The sequence below is a fragment of the Phodopus roborovskii genome, unplaced genomic scaffold, assembly GCF_943737965.1.
Source record: "Phodopus roborovskii unplaced genomic scaffold, PHOROB, whole genome shotgun sequence".
Lineage (NCBI taxonomy): Eukaryota > Metazoa > Chordata > Mammalia > Rodentia > Cricetidae > Phodopus > Phodopus roborovskii.
Genome location: NW_026126549.1, coordinates 14,292,485 through 14,312,043, shown reverse-complemented (window position 1 = coordinate 14,312,043; position 19,559 = coordinate 14,292,485). Strand labels below are relative to the sequence as shown.

The 19,559-nt window shown below is 34.1% G+C and overlaps 1 protein-coding gene across 8 annotated transcripts in view; it reads right to left on the bottom strand.

The window, feature by feature from the left end:
- Csnk1g3 (casein kinase 1 gamma 3) overlaps nucleotides 1-19,559 on the bottom strand; it is an 80,811-nt gene that overhangs the window by 21,896 nt on the left and 39,356 nt on the right. For 2 of the 8 annotated variants that reach the window (XM_051201103.1, XM_051201105.1), the window contains exons 5-11: nucleotides 17,588-17,736; nucleotides 16,735-16,969; nucleotides 7,633-7,718; nucleotides 7,430-7,514; nucleotides 5,510-5,658; nucleotides 4,661-4,756; nucleotides 1,215-1,310 (exon numbers count right to left, since the gene is read on the bottom strand). In XM_051201103.1, coding sequence (XP_051057060.1) covers nucleotides 1,215-1,310; nucleotides 4,661-4,756; nucleotides 5,510-5,658; nucleotides 7,430-7,514; nucleotides 7,633-7,718; nucleotides 16,735-16,969; nucleotides 17,588-17,736 — 896 coding nt within the window. The remainder of the gene's footprint in view (nucleotides 1-1,214; nucleotides 1,311-4,660; nucleotides 4,757-5,509; nucleotides 5,659-7,429; nucleotides 7,515-7,632; nucleotides 7,719-16,734; nucleotides 16,970-17,587; nucleotides 17,737-19,559) is intronic. The other 6 variants (XM_051201106.1, XM_051201104.1, XM_051201109.1 and 3 more) reach the window with 3 other exon arrangements.

The window sequence follows — 19,559 nt, the reverse complement described above, 5'->3', positions numbered from 1 at the left end:
GGTAGGAGAATTCTATTAGAGCCTTAGCTGCTGCAGATCTCCCTGAGCACTGGCAAAACATGCAGCATGACACAAACAAGAGAACTCAGAAGCAATTAAGAACATATATAAACATTTCATGCAAATTAAACATACTTTGCTCACTTAATTTTCCAGTGATATGAATTCTGGCACTTTTGCCTCTGGGTCTGTCACTCTAGAATTCACATAGCTATTCTAATATTTCTATGACATATTACTAAAACTCTATATATTTTTATATATTAAAATGTATGGTTATATAATTTATCTCTAAAATGCAATGGTGAGGAAAATAAGATAGCTCCTAAGACTTAATTTTAGAATTTAAATAAAAATAAATTGATACAGACTTAACAGATTAATAATGTATTAAAAAGAATGCAGAAATTGATAAAAATATAATGAAAAATTATACAGGTAGAAATATGCAGAGGAACAAAACCAAAACATAAGGATTTCAAACTGAAACAGGTTGAGATAACATCCATTGGTTACTTTAAGCTATCATTTAGATTGCCTTAAACAGCCACTTTAAAGTCCTACAAGGCTGCATGCAGTCCTCCGTTTCTACAATCACACCTAAATAGTTACACTTAGAGGCCAGACAGTGAAGAGTAGTAGCTGGCTGCTACAGTGAGGAAGTGATGGAAAGAGGAAGCAAACAATAAGTAAGGACCTGCTTTCAATGTCCAGAAACCACAGCTTACTGAGTATCTATAAATGTATAGCACAGCAGCTATTTTCTCTAAGTGCAAATAGGGCCATGTTTCCAAGTAGCACTAATGAAAAAGTTTAGATATCTATGAGTGAAACTTGAAGGAAGCAAAGTCAGTGGAAGGGGGAAAGTTTTTATAAATGCTTAATTTAAAGCATTAATAAAGGTATTTAGTTTAATATTTAAAAATCAAGCTCAATTCATACCTACTACAGCTCATTTTTTTTCTAGCTTGCCATGAGTATGACTTAAACACTGTGTGTGTGCTTGCAAAAATGAATCAAGGAAAACTGTAGCATCCCTGGTGGTCTTCCTGGACCATGTTAACTTTGGTTTTGGTTAAATAACAAAGGAATAAAATTATGGGTAGAATTCGGCAACAAGCTTTCATAAGAAAAGAGTATCATGCCATGAGCTCAAAAAAAGGTTAGTTGTATAAATCTGGGGAATAATCACTCATGCAAAAATCAGAAAATACCTGTACCGAGCCACCATGTCTGTCTGCTGCACGGTGAGCTCTCAAATGGTGGGGATTTGCCTGCTGGGAGTCCCAAGCTGCCCTGTGGTCTGCCGACTGCCATTTATTTAATGCATGTGGCATGCATGGAAGAAGAAAAACCCAATATGTTAAACATCTCATCCTCATAATATACAAAGCAAATGTATAAAAGGAAATTTAAAATAGCCTTACTATTCTGAATCATACATACAGTTATTTCTCTCTGAAGATGAAAGATTAACTTTTTATTGTTAAATTGAGTAATGATCAGCAACACACGTCAGAACCATAAAATTTTAGGAGCAGAAGAACCTGGGAAGTCACAGGTTCCACTAAGTTCATAAATGAATTAACCAGAACCAGGGAGTAAAAAAGTGTAAGTACACTGAAAAGTGTCACTGTGCTTTCTTACAGAATCCTCAGTGGTTCTGGCATGAGGAGCTATTTTTAACAATGTGAAAAAAAATAACCCTCAAAAGACTGAGCTCCTGGGAAATGTTTCTCTCTTTCGTTGTGTTCTGTTTCTACTGCACATATAGTAGGAAAAAACAGAAAAGGTCTTTGAAGAGTGAAAAGCACTATCACAGTACTATAAGAATATAACAAAAACAAACACTTTAAAAAGTGACAATCCAACAATTATCAATTTCTTTGCTGCTTTAAGTTGTAAAGAATTTGGCTCTAATTAAAGAGCCTTCTTTTATGAGACAGACTGAAACCTGAGGATTTTCTTAGACCCCGTGGTAAATGTATCTGAGAATAAGTGCAGGCTATTAGCATCCAAACAGTAGAAATTAGGATGGCTTGATAAGATGGCTTGAACTTAATTTCTTGATTTCAGGAACAGGCAGACGGCACTAACAGAAGACAGAGTTGTTAACGTTTGCTTCTAAATTAGTGACTTTAGATAAAATCCTCATTTCATGGATAAAGACACTGACATTCAACACTATCCTAAGGTCACAGACCTAGTGAAGAACACAGTACTGATTCCAATCAGAGCCAGATTCAACAATGCTACCAAACTCCTAACTCTCACTACAAATGTCCTAGAGTCTCTAGTGCTCTTCTTTCTTTCCCAACCAAATTCCAAAAAATCTTGCCACCAAGTGCCAGGTATGCTGGGCTAGAGAGGGAGCCCAAGTATACTGGAGGCTAGAGTAACCCTTTCTAGAACAGATGTTAAATGTAAACAAAAGGACATGGGGAGGGAATCTGTGAGTAAGCTTTCTAAATTAAACTGTATCATGTCATGCGAAATTACATAGGCCATGGTGTGAAGTTTACCATCAAAACCACTGTGAGAGTTTTGTCTTTTCATCACTCTCTAACTCCATAGCCAGAATTAGTCTACTACTAGCTGACACAGAAATAAATTACAGGAAGTCAAATCTAAAAATGAAAAAGATGCTAAAATTGAGAGATATCTGTGGCAACTGGCACCTGGTGGCAGAACCTCAGTAAGGAAATATTAAAAACTCTGTGTACTCTTTCTGTATAAACACTACCATGAACCTAACATGTTATATGTAAGTGTAGCTCCCCTGAACGGCAACCACTGACTGCACTACTACAGGGTTCAGCCCTTTAAAGGAACTCAAGTTGTTCCTCTTTTGAACTGTGAAACATGGAGTCTGTTCTAAGGAAAAAGCTGTTCACTGATGTAAGAACTTTTTATATGCACATAGCTTTTCTTTAACAAGGAGACTGTATGTTCAGGTCTCAAAACCCATACATAAACTTATCCCAAAGGATTTACTGAAACATTACACACACATAGAAAATCTTCCCTGCATTTAGTGAAAAAAAGAACTGCAAAGAAAATACAGACCCAACCCTTAGAGAGTTTACATCAGAATAGCTATGTCTGTAATAAGTAGAAAGTTAGAAGCAATTCAACACTGAAGGCTTTCCTTACCACAGTATCCTACTACAACAGTGTGTAGCAAATTTGGAGAGTACCAATCACTGATGTTCCAGGAACATCTAAGAAATTTATTCTAGTTTAGAAAACAAACACCAGATCTCAACTTCTGAGCCTTATACTTACATAGTTATCTTCTCAGATCATTCAAGTTATCAACTAATTATGTTATACTTGAATTAATTAATGAGACTTTTCAATGTGCCAATTTTTCTGTGTCAAATTCTAAAACCAAATCTTTCTATATAAACTATACCATACATATTGTTAAATATGCCCTAAAGTGAGCATTTTATTTAACTATATGCTTTTAATGAATGATAGTCTGTCCTTTAGTTTTCATCTTGTTTTAACCATCACTTATACTTTAATGGGATAAAAGAAGTGAAAATAAAAAGAAACAAGATAGCATCTAAACAGGGCTATAACTAAGATTTTCTATACACTCTCTGATTCAAGGAGATAGCAAAATTCTTAAGCAAAAAGAAACATGAAAATATTGCTGAAGTTTTCAACAGCTGTCCATGTTTTCCCCAGGAAACATGACTCTTCATTCTCTCATCTCACTCTCTTACTTGCCTTGTCTCCAATTTAGGCTCTGTTTCAAGCAAACTAGACTGGCTGATATTTCTCAAACAAATAATCTATGATTTTTAGCTTCTTGCTTTTCTGTTATCTTTCTTCTCTCTCCCCATCCTTTCACTTTCCTCCTCCCTCCTTTCCCTGCCTCCTGCTCACTACTCTTAAAATGCCTTTATTCCTTTATTTGCCTAAAAGAAGTCCATTTACTCTGCAGGCTCATCACAAGAAACAAACTTTTTTCTGTTAGCTATGCAAATGCATACAGCATATCTTCCAAGTGGTATATTCTAAGCATGTACAGTTTATTTTACTTCAAACTATAGTCATCTGTGCATTTATTGCAAAAATCATAAGAGCAATATCATTCTTGAATTCAGATTTACTGAAAATAAATTTATATTCAATATTTTTATTCTATTATTGGAATTCTAATTAAAATTATATTCTAGAAGTTACCATGTATTATTACTACTTTACAGGTGAGAAAATAGGCCTTAAGAAATTAATTTATACAGAGTAAAAACACATTCATGTTTTTCTGCTTCCAGGGCCAAGTGAGCTGTTAAAGTAAACACCACTTAGTCACTCAGTGCAAACTGTCTTCTGTTTCTCTCTTTCTAAACACATGAATAACAAAATTACTTTAAACAACAGAAATTCATTAAATAACTTACTGAATTAACTATACAGAGAAAGAGCAAAAGCTGCTATAATTCTAACGCTTCCATTCTAATAGCACCAAATATTGCTTGGGTATGACTAATTCATACCATGAATTAGGAATTGATAACTGATCTGAAACTAATGGTGAAAACTGAAAGTTTCCTGAAAACACAAATACTTTCATGTGTGTACAATGTGTGACCCATTGAAGAAAAAACAAAGGAAGTAAAGATTCCATATCCAAAGGGCAGCAAACCTGGTTTTTAGACTGCTGCATCTTATCTCTGTGTTGGTGAGCTTCTCTATTTGATGACAGAGCGGGGTCTTGTTGAACTGCACCCACTGGAGTAGGCTACAAGAGAGCAACAATTAGTGCTGCAATGGCCTGCTTCAGAATTCCCATCTAAAATAGTTTATTAGCTGCTTAAAAGAATCAATAAATGATACTGCTAAGTGAACTAAGTCTACAAGAAGCAACACTGTTCTCAGGCACATTGATAAAGGTTTGCAGAGTAAAGCAAGAACATAGCCACCTTCTAAAGTATTCTTAAGACTTTTTAAACACTTTTCAAAGTAATAACAAGGTGTTAATAACAAAGGTGTACAAAGGGTCTTCTAATGTTCTCATTAATTTTAAGTTTCTTTCTCACATTAAAAATAAAAATGTGTTTATAAATCTCACATACAACACTAATATATAAATTAAAACATTACAAAATTTCAAAAATATTTCTTAACAAAATTATATATTTAAACATTTTGACTCAGAGAAGCTTTTAAAATTCTTAATTTTGATCAAAGCAGAACATAAGTTACTATAGAGAAATACCATGATACCATAAGAATACTATATAGAAATATAATATGATATTAAAAAAGAAATTAAGATAGAAAGCCCAAAATAACTCATCACCCTTTTATGAAAAGTAGAAAATCCAGTAGTAGAACTTAATAAAATTCCAAGTATGGTGACCCATGAAGAAATGTCCCCAAACAGGAAATAAAAGGAATTCCTTACAAACTATTATAAATCTTCAATGGAAATATTCTGTAATATTAAAAATACTGTAAGTAATCTTTTACTGTAACTACATAAAGTACCCACCAACTGTTTACCAATCCAGTCGTATTCATAATCAAACATATATCCTTTGCGATCAAACAAGTCAGTAAAAAGTTTTCTCAGGTAATCATAGTCTGGCTTTTCAAAAAAATCCAGCCTCCGTACATAACGAAGGTACGTTGCCATTTCTTCTAGAAAGGAAACAAAGTTATTTTGACTGACTACATATCTCTATAATACTCAATAAAAAAAGCAACAAAAGTCTATTTAAATTTTTCAATTACAGCCAAATTAAACAGGGGGAAAGAAAAGGAGAAAGGAAACAAGAGGAAGTGAGCCATTTAGTTTAACCGCTATGTTTGTGACATTTATTACCAAAGGTTAAAACATATTTTAATAAGATTTTAATAGTTATCTTGAGACACTGAATTAGCAGCTTAATGATATGACTGTCTAATCACAATGCATACTTCATGCATTTATTTTTAAATGTATTCAAAACACTGCTGAACTAGCTCACACGAGAGCACCTGCACTAGTTTGCTATGTTTCTCTCAGCAGCAGCAACTTACTAACTTACTAACCTACTAACATGAGACAAAAGTTCTAACCTTTGCGATGAGCAGGATTTTAACCAATGGGAAAAATGGGCAAAATCATGGGGGGGGAGGACTGACATAGGAACACAGTAAGTTTTCTTTTAACTTCTCATCAAACAATTACTTGGGTAATATCTATATTTCTATAGCACATTTTTTTATGTTTATAGTTTTAAAAGAAAGGAAAAATTTGTTAACCAGTTAAAAAGAGTATTCCAACACCACAGAAAGAAACGGTAGGTTACTGATACTGAAATCTTAGACATGGAGATTTTGCTGCCCCTCTGCTCCCACTCACAGTGCAACTCAGTGCCGCGACTTTCCTCACAGAGGGACTTTCTCACTATTCTACTTGTTGCCTAATTACAGGGTTAGTTATCAGGGCACCTGCATTTTTTTCCTAGAAAATTGCTTATACATTTCATAATACAGTAACTCAATCTATCTGCACTTAAACTTCTAGGACTATCACCAATATTGTTTTATCTTCCATTTATAGAAGTTTACTGACAATGAATAAGGAAATATATGCTATTTCAGAGCATTGATTTTATCATTGATAGCATTACACTAAAGGGCCAGTGAATACAAAGTGATATAAGACCTCCATCTTGAATGAAGTCAGTCTTCTTTATACGTCCTGTTGGCATGCAAACCACACCAGATATTTAGTAACTACCAACTGCTAAACTTGGTAGTATAGGCCACTCAGGAGGCTGAAGCAGAAAGACAGAAAGTCCCAGACCAGCCCCGGGAGCAGAGCAAGGGCACAAACAGGCCTGGGTAACTCAACAAGCTTCTATCTCAAACACAAAAATTATAATTAACAAATCATTACCATTTCTGAATTTCAGAATAAGGAATCTTATTTAAGCAAATTTTTACTTCTGAGTTGTCATAAATGCTTAAAGAAGAATTATTTTCAAAATGTATTCAGCTCTTTAATATAAATTTCCCCTAAAATTAGTAAAGTCAGTAGGATTTAAAGTACCCTGAAGATAAAGTTAATATTGAGCAACTTTGACATTGAGACTCAAATAACAGTGTACAAAATGACATCACTTATATTCTTTAGTGTGTATTTCAACTTAATTAAAAATGAATCATTGAAGGAAACATGACTTTAGCTGGCCTTCACATAATTAAAAGACAGAATTTTCTTTATATAATGCCATTTTGTGGAGCAAACATACAAACTCTGTGATCTATGCAGTAACTATTGGCAACTTTTAAATCACCTTTTTAAAGTGTTCATGCTTTTCAAAGTACACAAAAAAGTATTTATAAATGTAAGCAGTGAAAATTAGCCTTTTTCTGTGCATGAGCACTGTCTCAATTTATGAAATTTACCATTGTCCATTACCTGGAAAGTTTTCACACAACACTTCTATTGGTGTGGCTCGTTTTGTGTCTCCAATTTTCTGATACCTCTCTTTTAACGTGTCGGCCTAAAGTAGGAAAGAGGAGTACAAGAATGTGGTGTTTTAACAACTATTTAGTTGTAGCAGAAGGCCTTAATATGCATTAAATTTTATGAACTCCAATAAAGAAACACAAAACAATTACCTTTAAGCCTTGCCAAGGAAGACTGCCTCTCAGGAAGTACATGAACATATGACCTAAAGCTTCTAAATCATCTCTTCTACTCTGCTCTGAAACAGAAAAGGAATATGAAAGTTCACTTTCACTTACCATTGAAAGATGCAAAAATAGAGAATAATTATTTCTAAGTTTATGATATAAATGTAAATTATGAATTCACTATCTATATAACAAAAGAATATATAAACTCTTTACCATCTTTAAAATATGTCATAAAATATCTTCAGTGCTACCGAAAATTCATTTACCTGCTTAGATACCTATTGATGGAACTAGAGGCCAATGGAAAAGAGGTTCAATGGTCAAACTGAGTATCTCTGTATCCTATATCTCCATCTTAAAGAGTCAGAACAGAACAGGCTACAGGTTGAGAAACCCTGGAGTTGAAAGTACTTAGTGTTCTTTAACTTAGAATTTCCTAAACACATCTGAGCACAAAATTCCATCCCACATATTCTCTATTAACAATGAACAGAATTAGTATTCAAAGCACTTAATAAACAATCATGTCAGACACATATCAACATTAATAACTCCTCAACTACTATTTGTTACCCAATTACTATTAAAACATCTGTCATTTTAAGGGTCTTCGTAGCAAAATATGTAGCATATAAATGCCTCACAATAACAGACTAAGTCTCTGGAAGACATATAAACACTTCAATATTTGTCACTGAAAATTGGCATTCCTTTATTTTTAAAATAATACAAAGAGGTTAACAAACGAGAAGAAAAATACTTTAAGAAAATGCAGCATGCAAGCTATGTTTCTCAAATGAGCTATCTTACTGTGTATTCTGTTCAGAAGAGGGAACATTCCAGAGTACTGAGCAGCAATAAGATAAAAGTTGGGAGACTTTGACTTTCCACCTTGTGTCCCCAAGGGCACTTAATGCTTACACTGTTACTCAGTGTCCATGATTCTCCTAGACTACAAGTTACAGGAGATCCCACAACTCTCAAAACCCAGTTTCAGATGCTAGGGTCTCAGAGTCTTAAAAAGGAAAGGTAACATAAAGAAAACATTATCTATAAACTTCAGATGAGAAGTGAAAGCATTCTGGGAAGTTTTAAAAGCTCAGAGAAGCTGGTCTCTTGCTGGTAACTGATTCACTTGATATAGTAGAGCAGAGGTATGTACATTTGAAAAACTTAGTAGACGATACTGAAGTAGAGTCAGGTTTGGTAATTTCTACAGGGAAAAGCTTTGCTTGCTGTAATAAAATATACCCTTGACACCACACCCGCATAACTATCACAACAATCAAGACGTTTCTAAATAGCTCTGCTATTAATTTCCCTTTCCACCTCCAACCTCTAGCCTCAGGATCCCATTAACTGCTCTATCTCTGTAGATTAGATTTGTTTCATACAGTATGAATTATACTGTACAGATTTATATCTGGATTCCTTCCCTCGGTATGCTTTGATGATTCACCCATGCATCAAGAGCTCATTCACCCATGCATCAAGAGCTCATTGCTTTTCATGAAGACAATCACAACAGATCCACCTATTCACCTACATAGGCTCCAGTTTGCAGCTACTATAGAGGGAAAATAGGAACATTCTGAGTCTTGGTGAGACTACTCATTTTCATTCATCTTAAGTAAATACTTAGGAGTCCCTTACAACATCATATGGTATCACACACTCAGCTTCATAAGATACTTCTAAAGTATGTTGTGGAGAGGTTGTGCCATGTCAGATCTCCACCAGCAATATGAGATGGCCAGTTATTTAGAAATTTAGTATTGTTAGTGTTTTACATTTCATCCAAGCCAATAGCTGTGACATATAAGCTTACTGTGAATTAACAGTATCTTACTAATGACTAAATCTTTTGAACTTCAAATGTCACTACTGTAAATCATTCGTGAACTGTGTGTGTGTGCTTTGTATTTTCATGAAATCCAATTTACTTTCAATTTTTTTTTCATACTATCCCTACTGGCTTATGTCCAATTCAAATAATCTCTAACTAGGGCTTAAGACCACAGAATTTTCTATTTATGTAACTATGGATTTTATGGTTTTGATTCTTATATTTAAACCTACTATACATTTTGAAATAAATTTATGTTTGTTTAGGTATAGAGTAAAATAATAGATCCATTTTTATCAATAATGATAATCTGGTTACACTAAATTCTGACAAGACGTTCCCTGACCCCAAAACTTAAAGGTGTGTACCACCATACCCAATGGAAAATTCTTGACAGTACTACAAAGCAAGAAAAACATCATTTCATTATTGAAATGTATCCAGAAGCCAACAAGACAGCTCAATGGAGCAATTCTGGTGACCTGGCACCCACATAAAGGGATGAGAGAATGAACTTCCTATGAGTACCATGTTTGGCATGTACAATCAACACACACATATGCACACATAAAATAATGAGTATATAAGAACAGCTTTTAAAAAAGAAATGTTATTTTCTTTATAGACAACATAAATATGCAATGTAGAAAATTCTAAGTAATTTGCAAAATATTTAAACTACTGAGTTTATCAAGGTTTCAGATATAAGATTAATATATAAATCAGATTTCTATACTAGCAATAAACAATCAGAGATTAAATTTAAAAACCAATATCTTTATACAACAATATCAAAACCCAGAAAATATATAAATTTACCAATATAAAAATTTATGTGCCTGTGTGTGTGTGTGTGTGTGTGTGTGTGTGTAAGTAAAATAGCATATGCTTACAAAGACTTGAAAGAACTAACTAACTCCCATAAGTTGTACTCTGGCCTTCCAAATGCATGTCAACATCATCCCCAAACCCCTCCATACACATACACATACACATACACATACACATACACATACACATACACATACACATATACACACACACACACTATATATATATATATATATGTATATATATGTATATATGTATAATTTTAGCCTTACAATAGGATTCTTTGTTAAAGAGAAAAACAGTACAAAAAGCCATTTCTATTCTATCAGAATGGTACTTAGTTGCCATACTGTCAATGAAAACAAATCATGCAGTGATTTCAGCCTTATCACTCCATCAAAGGATAGTATTAGATTCATAATCTACAAGGTATATAAATTCAAGCCATAAATAGAAGCTAGCAAAGTAAGTTGACTACTAAAACTCAATCCAAACCCCTTCTACCTTCATAATTGCTTTCTTTGTGTTCTTTTACCAAGTGACATCTAGAAATAAATGTTACCAAGTAGGAAGTAATAGAAGTCACAAGCTTTCTCTTTGAAATAGAGTAACTAAGGAATACCCTTCAAGTTTGCAAGAGTTCTGTTACATGAAAAAGATCTCTTATAGGTTATTAGGCCCTTATTAAAATTTGTTCACATTTTTTTCTAAATCATTTAACTGAAAAAGTCTGTTTGAAAATGAGTATTTCCCTCAGAGCTATGATTTATTATGTAAATTTTTAAGAATTTAAATGGGGATTTATTCAAGCACACTTAAAATTTATTTTAAATACATTTAAACAATTTAATTTACATAATTTAAATTTTTACTCATTAGAAATATAAACATAACACATTTTAAGAGCCTCACATATATCAGATGAATATAGAAATTATCTCAACTCTGGAGTATAGGTCCAGAAAGGTTAAATAACTACCAGTACTTAAGAGGGCAGGATTCTATGTACTTGTGTGCCTTCTGTTCATTGGGAAAAGTCTAACAATGAAATCAAGTTCACTGCAAAGCTTCTGCAATGCTTTTCTATTAAAAATTCAACATTATCTTTTCTTCAACTAGTTATGATAGTACTATTCAATTATCTGTAATTGTCCACATCAATTAAAATTTAATTCTTACCAGGAAAACATTTTTTTTCATTAACTCAAATTTATTTCTTTCAACTAGAATATGCCAAATGCATTTTTAGAAGCAGGAAAACTTCTATTATATGTACATACATATAAAAATAAACTTATTATTCATTTCCTACCAAAAAACAACTAAGGCAAAAGATAACTAACTACCAACTAGTAAGAGAATTCAGAGTAAAAAGTCTTCAAGAGAATACAAATTATTTTTTGTAAATATAAAACCTAAAAATAAAAAATCTACTACATATAAGTAAAGGTTATATTAGGAGCTGGAGATATGGATCAGTGCTTAAGAAAGTTTGCTGTACTCCTAAAGGACCTGAGTTCAAGTCCCAGCACCCATACTCACAAGTCCTGTAACTTCAGCTCCAGGGCACCCAAGATCTCTTCTGGCCCCAGAGACAACTCCACTCTATATAAATACTATTATATAAACATACATGTATACACATAACTAAAAATAAATATTTTGATATGGCTTTATTTAATATTTATTTATAAAACTTTTTAGTAGTTTTCTCTACCCCACAATACTCAGAACTGCATTTGTCACAAAATTCACTGAGCTCACGTTTCTTCAAATTACATAGTAAAAACGAGTTTTTGGTGTTTTTCCAATGCCAACACAAGGGCAGAGCATGAGCGTGCATGCTTGTAATCCCAGTATTCTGAAGGCTAAGGCAGGAGAATGCTGACTTCAAACCTAGCCTGTAAAACACAACTGAGTTCAAAGTGCACCAGGCTACAGAGGGAGTTCCACACCACAATGGCTGCACAGAAAGACCATGTCAATATAAAAGAAACAAAATAATTATATAACACAATATGCATTAACATCTAGACACAACCCAACACTATCAAGAAAATCTAAATAAAGACGTTTCTTTTCTGAGAAAGAACCCGATGCATATAGTCACTCAATTCCTAAACTAGTGCTCTCTTGAAACCTCTCTCAATTTAGATATAATTCAGTAAGTCTGGCTATAAGTTAAGAGAAACAAATCAAAATAAGGGGAAAAAATCAAGGCAAAATAAAGCTGAAAGGAGAAAAAAGAAACCTCAAACAAAATAAAAATACAATGTATTTTCTCTAAGTTATTGGTGTATGTGTGTGTGTGTGTAAGAGAGAGACAGAGAAGACACAGAGATAGAAAGAATACTTCAAATTCTTCAACAAAAAAATATAAACGGGCAGCAGAGTGATCCAAGAATTACAATAATGAGACTCAAAGCAACAGTCTTTAAAAAGCTACTCAACAGAGACATGTAATTACAGCTAACATAAAACAATTCAGCATAAAAAATACAAAGAACAGCAGCAGCAGCTTCTTTGCCAATGGAAATCTGTATCTGTCACACAGCCTTATGAGGATTTCACTTTGGACAGTGACATAAGTAGATATGCAAAGATATAACTAAGCCTCCGTATTTGTCTTCTGAGCATAAATGGCTTTATGCCATGTTAAGATCAACAGATATTATGAAAACAAAAGACTACACAATATGATTTTGATAATATTCGTCTATAGTATACTGGAAATACCCTTTTCTGATTAGATCTGATACTCTGCTCATTTTCTAAAAGAAAAATGCTATGTAATAGTACAATGTAAATAAAGAAATGCAAACAAATGAATTAATTAATTACTGATGCCTTAAAAGTAATCACTAACAGGCTGTGGATATAGTTCATCAGTTTGGCACTTGCCTAGCAGGTACAAGGACCTGAGTTTGACCCTCTATCTCTGCAAAAACAAAGGAATGAAAAATAAAAGATGGAAGGAAGAAAAAGAACAGTATGGAAAGGAAGGAAAGAAGAAGGAATATTGAAGGAAGGGGTTGTTAAAATCCAGGCAAAGCTGGAAATGCTTCAGTCAGACATGTATAAAGTAAAAATCACATTCAAGAGCCACGTTTTCTCTGTCCTTTCTTCTGTATTGGTTTCTCCCTCTTCACCAAACCATGTACTTTAAATTTAAGAAGCATGAGATACCTATGTCCACAGAAATCACAAACTCACAGAATGCACTCAAACGCATACTGCTTTAGCTGCCTCTTATTATTTGGAATTCATGTCTTCTGGCAAACAAGAACTTCCTCTATCAATATTACCCATCTACATTAGACTTGCTAAATAGGTCTTTGAAAAGTAATAGCTTTTGTTGTCTGTAGATTCCTACAACAGTTAAATGTCACTTCCCCAAGCTCTGAAGGCCTTTCCTAACAATGACAAAAATTTACTTTGCCCTTTCTACAAATAGAAAGCTGATACATATACTATTGTTTGATCACACACACACATACACACACACAAGCCCATAAGGAAGCTGTGACCTCATGTCTTACAATAAAATGGTTGTGAAACCATGTTAGTTATTTTGAAACAGTCTGTAACAACTCCCATTAAATGAAACTTTCTCACAGACAATGCAAATATGGGTGTGACTGGCTTTAAAGGAAGGCACTGGCTGGCTACCCAGTTGTGTTTTAAATCTGTTAGGGGAGTTTGCTACTGAAAGAACTCACAAAAATATTATGTGAATAAACCTCTCTTTTATTGTGTTATGTGTGCAACTGTGCTTAAAGGCAGACTCCCATTTCTCACACATTGCAGATGTATAAAGAGAAAGCAGCATGAGCCTAGTATCAGACAGGCTGCCAGCAACCATGCCAATACTACTTAATTCAGAGCTAAGCAGTACAGCAAAGACTTGAAGTCTGTAACAGCTAAGTCTGAGGACAGCTGATGAAGAAAAAGCAGAGAGACAGCTCCTAGGGTCCTGTCCACATCTTATTTTATACTTTAAGTCAGTGGTTCTCAACCTTCCCAATACTGTAACCCTTTAATACAATTGTGATGACTCTAACCATAAAATAATTTTCACTGCTACTTCATAACTGCAATTTTGCTGCTGTGATGAATTATAATATAAATATCTGGTATGTAGGGTATCTAGTATGCAACCCCTGTGAAAGGGTCCTTCAACTCCCAGAGCAGTCACTACTTGAAGGCATCCGAGCCTTGTGATTAAACTGCTAGGAAAAGAATCTAAAAGCAGAAAATTAAGTCTGTGCTTCCACCAATATAAACGCAAAGCATGGCTTAAGAAAAAACATTGCAAATACAATATAAAAAAGATTTTTAAAAGAAAAGGACAATTTAGTCTAAGTGAACATACCATGAATAAAACCTCAACCCCTATCTCACCTTAAACAAACAAACAAAAAACTAATTCTAGATAAGTCACAGATATAAGAAATCAAAATCATAAGGCCTCTAGAAGAAAGATAAAAAGGATAGGGCTGCATTATACAATATAAACATTTGTTCACACATTCTATACCTAAGTATTTGTGCCTTATTCAACATAAATTGTGTTGAAATTTTAAAAAGAACTCTGATAAATAATTAAAATTATGTGCAATAAGCTTGCTTTACAAAGGAGGATCATTTAGCATTTTTGAAGCTATATTCCGAGTAGCCAAGCTTTCAAAAACTGAGTAAATGAATGATGGGCAGACTTCTCTCTGTTAACAAAGGAAGATAAACACATAGAAGGGGAATGAATATAGATAAGAGAGTACTACTTGGCAGTGAACAGACTCAAAACTAAGTACCAGTATCTGTATACATAGTAAACATGTGTAGCCTCTCTCTCTCTTTCTCTCTCTCTCTCTCACTTACACATTACCCAGCACTAGTTGTAATGTATGTATGTATGTATGTATAGACTTACACATTACCCAGCACTAGTTGGTATGTATGTATGTATGTATGTATGTATGTATGTATGTATAGACTTACACATTACCCAGCACTAGTTGTAATACCAAAGCAAAGCAAGAAGCATAACCAGTGGCAAATCTTGGTCTTCAAATACTACCTTTATTAAACAGAGGCCCAGGACATCTTTAGGTATGACTGGCTATGCCTGGAATAGAGAAACTAAAAAATCAGAATGTGTTCAAAGAATGCTTGCTTGACTGTCAGGATGAGGTACCAGCTTCCAATCAGTGGCTAAACTTTCAGTCTGTATAGATATAAGTCAATGATTGGGTAAAAGTCGAAATTTGTGATGTTAGCATATCAGCTAGTAAATATGTAAGAAACACAGAGAGGGAATCATCAATAGCTACTAAATCTAGTAGGTAAAAATGTATTAAAGGCTCTTTCATGGTAGCATATGCCTATAGTCCTAGAATGTGAGAGGCCAAGGAAAAAGGATTTCAAGTCCAAGGGCAGTCAAGCTAAGAAGCTAGACCCTATCTCAAAAGAAATGTAAAGAATAACATGCTTACATACTTTCAAGAAACTACCTACAACATGTTTTTTATCTGCCAATGGAAAATACGCTTTTCTGAACAAGCTAAGCAGACATCATCTAAGTGAATAGATCCAACTGGAAATAACTACACCAACTGACCCTGACATAATACAAGAACAAGACTCCTATGCTTCCTCACAGATGTATATTAAGCATGCATGCCAATATCTAATCAGGAAAAAAAGTAAGAGACCCAAACTAATAACATTCTAAAATACTGCCCTTGCCCCTAAAAATAATTAAGATTAAGACCTATAAAGAAAGGATGGGACATAGAGCTGATTTAAAATTTTTTAAAAAGATTAAAGCTATACAACATATAATACATTGTCCCAATTAGATCCTTAACTGAAAAAAGGAAAAGAAAAAAAAAAAACCATAAAAATGCTATATGTTTGATAGTTTACTCTTTATACACATAGCAAATAGATTTTTTAAATTAGTAACTTGTCCAAAGCCATACTGCTAGGAAAAACACTCTAGCCAGCATTAGAAGACATGTCTACTTGCCTTTATACTCAAGGTTGTCAGCATTATACCCAATTAGTCAGGTTGCTACTAATTTGGCTAGCTGTATAAAGGAGCTATAATCTGAATTAAGTTAAAATAGCGCATTACCTCATATTACTTAAAAGAAATAATCAAATGGATCCCGTAATTGAATCAAGGATGGACATTTCAAGTTATCAAGGAAACATTTACCCTATACAGGGCCTTATTTTTACAGTATTAAAAAATATATAAGTGAAACAAAAGTATAGGTATGTGGTGAATAAAAGTTACAATACTGGCTGTTTTAATTTGCAAACACTGAAACACAGTAGCAAACAAGCCTACACTTTTGACACAGCAGAATTCAAGCTTCCACACTTACAACATGTTCACATACCTTTTCCTAAATGTGTATTTATGCTCATGTATCTAGCTGTTCCTGTAAGGCTTTTGTGTTCTCTGTATGGTATATGTTTCTTTGTCTCTGGATCAATGTATTCCTTTGCCAAGCCAAAATCTATGATATGAATGACTTGCTGGGTTTTGTTTCCTGGCCGTCCTATTAAGAAGTTCTCAGGTTTCACATCTCTGTATATCAAGTTCTTTGAGTGGACATACTCCATGCGAGAAATCTTAGTGGAAAAAGACAAAAGAATTTTTATTTTAGAAAATAAAATCATGATAAAACCAATTTCACAATAAATATAACATAAATAACAAAACAATTAGAAGTTGTTTCAACCTAAAGTTAAAAAGATGTCAAGTCTTCACATCCTCAAAGAGCCTATATCCATTTCGGAATTAAGATGTTTGTCTTTGCACTTCACAGATAAATGAAAGCATCTGAATTTTAGGAATGCATTTCCTAGCAGTAAGTCAGACTCAATCAACATTTTCAGAGGATGCTAGTTTATAAAGTTAAAAAAACTATACTGATTAAAAATAAAAACCTCAAATTCAAACCTAAAGACACACTTATAAAGTTAACATTTTTCTTCCTCAGTTCAACAATCAGGAAATTTTATAATCAAAAAAGTAGTTCAAGACCAACACACACTACATCGGAAGTTTGAGAACAACCTTTGGTTACATGAGACTAAGTATCAAGACAATCAAGAAATATAGCTAGAGACTGAAGAATAGAGAAAGGGGTGGGGAGGGAGGGAGGGAACGACAGAGAAAAGGAGGGAACTTGTGATGAAAGAACTATGTAGTTGTTCCAGCAACTTCCAACACCTTGCTTTACTTACCAATTGTATAGCTATCATAAGAACTGTTTTAAGAGAAAATGTTCTATCACACAGGTCAAACAAATCTTCCAAACTAGGTCCCAGCAGCTCCAGCACCATGGCATTGTATTTACCACAAGGGCCAAAATAGTAAACTTGAGGTATACCATCTAGGGAAAAAGAAAAAGTTATTTAATAATTTCATCATCTTAAATACTAAGCCTTTTTCCTGGAAAACCAATAACCAATATTTTAATTTTTCTAGTTTAAGCACTTTAACAGTAAATTTATTTTTTTCCAGGAAAAAAAAAAAAAGCACTTTTTCTGACTAAGCCTCCTTCTCTAAACCCACTCCCATTTGATGCTCACATGGGAGCCCCGTACCCCTGCACTGTAGCTGTGGCCCTGAAATCATATAAAAAGTACTTCAGCATCTCTCTACGATCTCACCTGCTTTATTTATTTAGCCTTCTATTTCTATAAGCTCGAGAAAGGCTTAGACAATAGGAAAGATCCTATTTTTATTGAAATAGGTGGTCATAGCTATCTTAAATAACTCCATGCTATGTTATGAAGAGATCCACATGCCAGGTGGAAAACATCTAAGAACTAAAGACCTCAACCCTATAGACATTAAGAACTGAAACAGACAAAGCAAGTTAAGTCCAGAGAGGATGTTAACCACAAGCCACAGCCCAGACTCACACCTTGATTATAGCACTGAGACTTTCAGCAGAACCAGCTAGGCCATGCTGAGTTTTCTAAGCCTTGAAAACTATGAAATAATGAAGTTTCATGTTTTAAGACATTAATAATTCATTATGAAATCATATAACAAAAAGTCAGAATTCTCTTTTACAAATAATAAATTTCCAATAAACAAACATATATTAAGTGATGTCTTTACCTTAATACTGTTCTTATAAATGTTTCATATGATGAAATGAAGTTCTGCTACCACAAATACTTGTTTTCCTTTCAAATGATTTAGGGATGCTTTTTAATCTTTCCATATACAAGTTTTAAAAAATCCTTTTCATTCCTTTTAATGAAGAACTTTGGAAATAGGTCCATTCTTGTTAACCCTATAAATCTAAGTGCCAATTTTTGCAAGGGCAGAGTCCATTGAACTAGGAGCCAACACAACCACTGTCCCAGACTGTGCTAGCATTCACTAGTAGTGTATGTGGCTGGGTGTAAGTCAGCAGTTTGGGCAAGAGCACCATTTTTCAAGATGAGCAATGCAGCAGGCCATGGGGGAATGGAATACTAGAACTGTGGCAGGTAGCAAGAATGGAAACAAGTATAAGCTGTCCATGCTTTCCAGAAATGATGGGAGGTGTCCTTCTGTAAATATGTGTCTCTTGTTGGTTAATGGCACTGTTGGCCAATAGGAAAGCAAGATAGGTGGGACTAGGAGACTAGGAAGAGAGAGGAAGAAGTAGAGAGGAGTCAAGATGCAGAGACTTGAGAGAGCAGAGGTCTGGGCCCTCTCTCCTGTAAAATGAGACCACGTAGAAATATTTAGATTAACAGAAATGGGTTACTATTTAAGACAGAGCTAGCCAATAAGAAACTAGTAACTAACCAACAGAATTATATCTATTATAGTGTCTCTGTGTGTTATTTGGGGCTGGCGTGGCAGTGAGACCAGACTGGCGGGAAAAACCTACTCATAACAGCAACCATTCTCCTGTGGCTGTCAATAGAAAACACACCAAAGAGTAAGCAAATCCCAGAGTCACTCATCATATGTGTTAAGACTTACTAAAAGCTCACTGCACCTAAAACCCTGTTTGACTAAAATAAATTGTACACAGTGAGAGCTTAGGGCTAAGGTCAAGACACAGAAGTGCTGCTGGGACGTTAAAACATTCTTGGCTACATAGTTTTTAAAGTTCTCCCCACAATCTATGTTCTTCTCCACAGCACCCAAAATTGCTAATCTCTTTGTTCTCAATTTAACATTTTCTAGTAAACATTTCCACTCTGT